Source organism: Triticum urartu, chromosome 6, assembly GCF_003073215.2.
Source record: "Triticum urartu cultivar G1812 chromosome 6, Tu2.1, whole genome shotgun sequence".
Lineage (NCBI taxonomy): Eukaryota > Viridiplantae > Streptophyta > Magnoliopsida > Poales > Poaceae > Triticum > Triticum urartu.
Genome location: NC_053027.1, coordinates 540879472 through 540887319, shown reverse-complemented (window position 1 = coordinate 540887319; position 7848 = coordinate 540879472). Strand labels below are relative to the sequence as shown.

The 7848-nt window shown below is 45.7% G+C and overlaps 2 protein-coding genes across 2 annotated transcripts; one reads left to right on the top strand and one right to left on the bottom strand.

Moving 5' to 3' along the window:
• Nucleotides 1-374: 374 nt before the first annotated feature.
• LOC125512782 (sugar transport protein MST4-like) lies at nt 375-3826 on the bottom strand. The gene is made up of 4 exons (XM_048677864.1): nt 3599-3826; nt 3204-3523; nt 1786-1910; nt 375-1660 (listed from the first exon to the last, which is right to left on the bottom strand). Exons 1-4 carry the CDS (start codon nt 3735-3737, stop codon nt 670-672), a joined length of 1575 nt encoding a protein of 524 aa, XP_048533821.1. The 5' UTR covers nt 3738-3826; the 3' UTR covers nt 375-669.
• Nucleotides 3827-5507: 1681 nt separating this feature from the next.
• On the top strand, nt 5508-6546 carry LOC125512781 (phylloplanin-like). Its single transcript, XM_048677863.1, has 2 exons — nt 5508-5742; nt 5844-6546. Exons 1-2 carry the CDS (start codon nt 5577-5579, stop codon nt 6182-6184), a joined length of 507 nt encoding a protein of 168 aa, XP_048533820.1. The 5' UTR covers nt 5508-5576; the 3' UTR covers nt 6185-6546.
• The last annotated feature ends 1302 nt before the right edge of the window (nt 6547-7848 follow it).

The following is a 7848-nucleotide window of genomic DNA, read 5'->3' as shown; positions in this document are numbered from 1 at the left end:
TCTGTAACCCTCGCTCTTTTTCTGTGGCCTCTTGCGCCCTTTTCCCCTTGCTTCCCTCGCTTGCGTCGCGTTGGGCTTCATGAGCCGGTAGTTTTGCTGGCGAACTGAGCGACAAAGCCCGTTCTACGTTCCTGCCATCGGATGGCCAACGGACGGCGCACGCCGTACTACTTCCCTCTGCAGTAGATCGATCTAAGTCAGAGGATCTCGTTCCACTTTGATATACACACCTGAGTGTATATCCAACATGTTATGGACAAATGGACAATTAACCGCGGGCATAGAATATCTAACACTGTGATCTAGTGGAAGCACCTATTTTGTTAAGGGGCTCCTGAAATTGAGTGTTACATGATGCCATACAATATTTGAAATGTATTTTAATATATAAGTGAAAAACTAATAATCATAAAGATCCCAATCCTATACAAACTCTGATTCATTGATGCGGCCTTTTCGCTGCAACATCAAGCTCTGGTACTTCTTTCCGTGAGAATGAAGAAGCTATGGGGTACTCCCCGCTATTTGCGCTCCATGGACTATCATCGATCATAACTGTGCAGACGACTGGAGCACCAAGATATGTTTGTGTTGCATGTAAGACCCAAGATTTGCGAAATCTTGATTTTGACTTGTTTACAAAATAAAGCCACACTGGTTGATGCTACTTCATTCTACAAACGAATCAAATAATGACACCGTCGATGGCGTTTCCTCCTCGCTGATGACGTGGTTGTCACCTCCATCATTCATTAATTGCTTCCAGAACCAGTGTAGTTTCCACACTCTTTCAGCCATCTCCTCGATGGGAATGTTCTTTGTTTCGGGTAGGAAGAAGAGGACGAAGAGCGACATGATGGCAACACAGACGGAGAAAAACACAAATATGAAGGACTTGAGGCGGCAGAGCATCGAGAGGAAGACCTGCGCAAAGACGAATGTGAAGAGTAGGTTCGTGCAGACACTGATGCTCTGCCCCGCGGAGCGCGTCTCGAGCGGGAAGGTCTCGCTCGGGATGAGCCACCCGAGTGGGCCCCATGACCAAGCAAAGGAGGATACAAAATTGCAGATGATGACAACGACCATGATGGCCCAATCATGGCCGAGGTGGTCTGAGCGGTCGGTAACCCTTGTCCTCATCACCACGGCCATGGCCACTAACGAGAGGAACATTTGCACGCCGGCATCCAGCAGCAACATCCGTCTCCCCACTCGGTCTACAGTGTACATTGATACAAATGTTGACAATACGTTCACTGCCCCCGTGATCACTGCCGAGTAGAGTGAAGCCTCGGTCTTAAATCCCAATGTGGTGAGCAGCACCGGGGCGTAGAACATGATGGCGTTTATACCGGTCAATTGCTGGAACATCTGGAGGAGGATGGTGATCATGAGAAGGGGACGGTTGTGGCGTTGTAGGAGGCTGCGAAATGGGTTCTTGATGTCATGGGCGATGCGACTGGCCTCCACGATCTCATTGAACTCTGGCTCCACGTTGTCGGTGCCACGGATCTTCTTGAGCATAAATTTGCCTTCCTCTTGACGACCGCGCTCAATGAGGCTATTGGGTGTATCGACCATGAAGAATGCACCTAGGGTGAACAACACAGCCGGGAATCCCGCGAGGGACAAAGAAAGACGCCATCCCCAAGGGTGGATCCTGCATGAGGATGAAAACCATTTGCTGGTAAGTCTATAGGCATATACGCTCATTTTATGTAATGCAAAAGTTCTATATATGGTAGGAAATAAGCATAGCATGGAAGACGCCTGATGGGCAGGTACCTGTTAGTGCCATAGTTGACGAGGTTGGCGAACAAAATGCCGACAGTGATGTTTATCTGGAACAGGGAGTTGAGGCCACCGCGGATTGTAGTCGGTGCGATCTCTGACAAGAACAGAGGAATAGCCTGCACATGTACATGTCAGTATATCGACATCGTAATATCAAAACATGAGGTCAAGAAATAATAGGCTATTATTCTGTGTGATTGAACCTGCCCACTAGGGTTCATGTCGTAGACTTGACATGGGTGGTCGTATTTTCTTGGATTTATTCTAGGCTTTCCGACTCTATCTGTTCAGTGATCATCTCCATCTACTACAAAACGGCTATGGTGACTTCATCAATCTCAAGATCTGTCGGCTCAATCTATCGAAAGTGCTCATAAGATAAGATATGTGTGCATGTGTTCATAGGAATGCGCGTGTGTGAGAGAGAGACAGTGTTTGCATTTGCACTTTGTTTCTAGAAAAATTCTACTCATATAGTTCACTAATAATATGTCTATGATTGCACAAAACACTGATGTAACCACTAACAACGTGCGTTTTGTGCATAGAACTAACCCGATATGCAGTTCGACCAAACCAATTTGTGATATACACTTCCACCAAACCAATACTTATCCCCACTCTTGTTCATTGCCAACACTTGTTGCTCTTGAATAGTCGATATTAATGTGCAAAAATAAGAAATCAGTTTGTGAGCCCAAGATTCATATTGCGCGTCAAGTTTTGACCATAAATCACCTAAAGAAATATACCTTATATGTAGCGAGAAGTAACACAATTGGAAAGTTGTTTTGGATCCGAATCCAACAATATATTTTTTGAGACATATAACTTACATTTTGATACTTAAATATATAGTCAAAATTTAACCCAAATTATAAAGGGACTAATAAATCCCAATGGAGTATGTGTATATTGAGGCTAGCTTCATCGTAAAGAACAAAAAGAAAACAATCTCATTCATTTAAACTTCCTACTATCCTATACTTTAATTTATGGGGTCGAAAAAATACAAATTTTTTAGAAGTAATTTTAGCATGTACTCCCTCCGTTCCATATTAATTGTCTCTCAAAAGAATGTATCTAACATCGAAATACGTCTAGATACATCTGTTTCAGGACAATTAATATGGGATGGGGAGAGTCTGATTAACCTGTCATATACTTCTACTCCCTCCGTTTCTAAATATTTGTTTTTTCAGAGATTTCAATAAGTGAGTACATACAAAATAAAATGAGTGAATCTATATATATCCGTATGTAGTAGATCATTTGAAATATCTAAAAAGACAAATATTTAGGAACGGAGGGAGTAGTATAAAAAAATGTTAGATGGATAGACCACTTGCATTTTAGTTTTTGTTTGGGAGCTGCATAACATATAATTTGAAGTCCGGGAACTTTCTGACCTGGCTGGCGAAGCCAACACCGCAGCCAAGCAGGATCCTGCCGACGATGAGCATACCGAGGTTCCGCGCAGCGCCATTGAAAATGACGCCGACGATGAAAAAGGCGCCGGCTATGCGCATAGTGGCGCGGCGGCCGAGCCGGCGGGTAGTGTAGGACGCGAAGAGGGTGGAGACGAGGCCGGCGAGGTAGAGGGACGAGGTAAAGAGCTGCAGGCCTTGATTGTCGTATCGGCAGTAGTTGCTCCCCTTGTTCTCGCGGCTCTTGCGGAGCACCGTCGGGAAGAACTCACGCTGGAAATCCTCCATGGATGTCACCCCACCTATGCATACGATGATTTGTTAGATACACCATGGTCCTACTTGTTAATTGCTTTGTAGAACGATGTTTGCTGTACCAGAGATGCCGATGTCGTAGCCGAACATGAGCCCGCCGGTGGCCGCCGTGACGCAGGAGGTGACCACCATAGGCGTGATCTTGGCCTCGAACTCCATGCCGGACGGCGGGGAAGACGCCGAGAACCCTCCTGCCGGCATCTTGGCTCGGCGGCCAAGCTAACCTCAGATGGATTGATATTCTCGTCCCAAGGTAGCCATGGAAATAAGACGGAACTAGGAGCTGTATTTTCTTCAGACAATCATTCAAAAGTAAATATATCACGCGACGGCTCCAGCTGTCGGTGTACACAGGAGGCAGGGCAGTGAGACTAGTCTCCAGTCGTCGGAGAAACTTCAAACGTATTGGCTCGCTCAGCCGCTGGTCAGTCAACGGACTAGTGCTTCACAAGGAAGAGTACTCCCTTCCTTTCCAACTTTGATTAAAGTCAAACTTTATAAACTTTGACAAAGTTTATACATAAAAATATTTACATATACAATAACAAATTAATATTATTAAATTTATTATTGAATGTACTTTTACATCCCATCATGTAGATTTGTTATGTAAATATTTATATTGTTTTCTATAAACTTGGTCAAATTTTATGAAGTTTGACTTTAGTCATTTCTAAAATGCAAAGTAAATAAAATCGAGGGGTACCTTGTTAAAAGTCAAGTTACACGTCCCGCCAAATCAGCCTTTGCACACTGTAAAAAGTGGTAGAGCAGCTATAACTGATTTTTTAAAAAGATAACAGGTACCTGTTCCTCCTTGGATGGGGACGATCCCTCCCCGCCCCTGCCACCGGCGGCCGACGACAACAACACGATTGAGCTATTGCAACGGCTGCCGCGTCCAGGTGCTCCGACTGGTGAGAGGGGTTCTCGAAGATGAGGAAGGCATAACTAATGGCGGCAGCCTCTCTTGCACTCAACAAATTTATCCCCTGCCACGTCACCATGACAAGCAAGCCCCCTTGTCAGATCTAGTGTCAAACATGGCAAATCGTGCGTTCAATGTTTCATTACAAGTCATCCGGCGTTTTTTTGCTAAAAAAATGAATACTGATGTTTTCCATGATTACGGCCATAATTGTTCTGACAGTTGGGTTCCGGCTGCAACATTTTGGTTTTAGGACAACTGCTAAAGGTGTTGCAAATATGCAACACTTGTAGCAAAAATTTGGGGCAGTTGCAAATTTTTTTTGGCATACATAGGTATAGGGCGTCTTCTGGAACTGTTTTTCTTTTGGCCAAAACGAACCCAAATGACATGTTTTTTGGCACAACCATATTTTTATATCATCTGTTGGAGATGGCCTAAGACTCTAAACAGATCCAATATGGGAATGAAGCACGTATCCAATCGACAAGGACATCGCTATAATTTCTCCCTTCTTGGCACTGTTAGGCACATGAACCAATATTCATCAATAACTCCACCCGCATGCACCAATCGAGCACGCCGTGGAACAGCATCCCCACGGATCACGCGCGCACCCTACGCATGTTGTACATTCTATAGGTTGGTTATTCGTCGTAATAATCTGGCTATCATTTTTGCGAATAATAAGGCGTGTCCTCGCCCTCGATCGTAGCTCTCGCGATCAAAAATCTTTCTAGCTTGGCTTGGCATGCATGCGCTGGTGCTTTACGCTGCTAGTGCTCCATCTCCATGCATGGTGCCCGTGAACTGATCGAGATTTTTGCTGCTTGAAGCATGCGCTTGGGCGAACTTTAGACCCTTCCCATGCCGACGCGGACAGCAGCGTGCCCAGCTACGACACTGCAAGCACGCGCGCAGCGATTCAGTGGAACCAGAAAGTGTTGCATTGCGGCTACCTTGGAGTCGTCGTAAAAAACCGCGGCAACTTGGCCTCCTCGCATGCCTATAAAATGGGGATCCATGCAGCAGCATGAGCCACCACACTCAACGCAGCACAACATCCTCACACAGTCACGCATACAACAAAGTGGTCGAGCGTGTCGAAGCAAATGGCAGCCAATAGCCTTCTTCTCGCCGCTCTCCTCCTCGTCGTCGTCAGCCTCGCGCCGCGCAGTGCGGAGGCGGACAAGCAGCTTCCACTGGCCCTCGTCGCCGGCGTGGTGCCATGCAGCGCTGGGAGCTCCATCAACGTGGCTGCGGTTCCGCCGTTCCCGAGTAAGGAAGCACCTCTCATGCATGTTTCTTGCCTAATGACTGCAACTGTTGTCGGGCCGTCCTAACTATCGTTATTTGACTTGATTTTCGGCTCCGGGCAGACGCCGTCGTCCACATGGTGTGCGGCAGCAGGGTGGTGGCCGGCGCCAAGGCGGACGAGAGAGGAGCATTCACCATGAACATGGGCGCGGTCACGTCGTCGCTGCTCGCCCCTCTGCTCGGCAACCAGTGCAAAGTGGTGGTGGTCACCCCGCTAGCCGCGTGCAACGCGTCCCTGGCCAGCGTCACCGGGACGCTGGCCGCACCGGTGCAGCTCCTGGGTGCTGACAGCGGCGGCGGCCTCGGAGGACTTGGCGGCCTGATTGGCCTCGTCGGCCAGATCGTGGGTGGCCTCCTCGGCGGCATCCTTAACATCATCCCCTTGCCCTTCTCCGTCGTCTAGATGCTTGGTACATCGATCACCGGCCAGCGCCCTTGTCCATCCATGGCACGGCTGAATTATAAATACGTAAGCAGAAATCAATACGTACGTATATATATAGGACCAACCTACCGATGGACCCAACTATATATCCCCGCTTTATTATGTGTGTATGTAATCTACTCCTGTGGTGTACGTACTCCGTATGTGTATGTGTTACCGCTTCTAAGGAGCACATAAGTAAACCAATAGTATTGCGTAATACTCTGAGAGTGTGTCGTGTAATATAAGCGATGTTCGTTTGTGAAAAATGAAGCTAGGTGTGTGACTGTAAACGTGATTGGTTAATTAACTGCTTATATATCAGCTTACTTCTTCGTGGCTCCCGTACAAACTACAAAGTTACGTCTAAGACCTTGTACAATGCAAGATGTTTAGAGAGGTGCTTAGTATTTCCTTTATCCGAAAATACTTGTCATCAAAATGGATGAAAAAAGATGTATCTAGAACTAAATTAAACTGAGTTTTTTTCTTTAGCAACGATGCTTATTTCTTTAGGAGAATGCCTAATTAAGCGTCTACCCTGTATAAATAAGCACTGATGCTTAAGAAAAATTTGATTTATTTCTATAAATATCTTCCCTAAGCACCTTGCATTGTACAAGGTCAACTGGCACCATGCAACTAAATCTTCCTTGGTCCCTCAAGTCTCAAAACCGGATAGTTTGGTCCTAAATAAGATTTTGAGCGCGTTGACTGGGTTTGACCGCCACAAAACCACCCGATGAACAGTAAATCCAATAATTTTTTGGGGGGTCCAATATGCTTATATGCGCAAGGTGCGACCAACTTTTCATGGTCTTTTGACACTCAAGGACCTCGTGGAAAAAAAAAAATCTGCCCAATGTGTAGTAAATTCAAAAAAAAATCGAAAAAATCTGAAATTTTTTAGGGTCCAATATTCTTACATATGCATGGTGCGACCAGAATTTTGTCATGAAATGACATCGGACAGGCTCTAGGAAAACAACAAGTTTTGGCTATTTTTTTCTGAGCAAAAATTTCCTTTTTTTGCCACGAGCACCTCGAGTGTCGAAAGACCACGGAATTTTGGTTGGACCTTGCTCATGTAAGCATATTCGATTCTTTGAATTTACTGCTCATTAGGCGGTTTTGTGGTGATCAAACCCAAACGTGCTTAAAATCTGGTTTAGGACTAAACTTATCCGGCTATGAGACTTGAGGGATCAAATGTAGACCGATATTTTTTGAGCGACCAAGTCTATACTTTTTGAGAACTTGACGGACCAAAAACATGCTTTTCTCTTTACTTATTTTCAACAAAAAAGACCCACATCTACTACGAAAGTTTATAAATACAAAGCACCCTAAATAAAAAAAATACATCGAAGGCCATGCATCATCAAACAACCGCTATCGCCGTCAGAACGAGTCATCGACGCGCCGTTTTGTCACTGCTCACTACCAGAGCCGGTTTAACCTTGTTGATGACATTTGGAAAATCTTATTGCATGTACCCCGTCACACTTTTGAACCCTCCAACTCTTGATGTCGCGCTCAGACGGCTAGAAAGCAGGAATTTACGCCAAAGCTCTATTGACTCCGCCCTGGCGGACAAATTTGAGGAGGATAGGAGCCCCGCCGTCCGCCCGAGAAGGGTACAT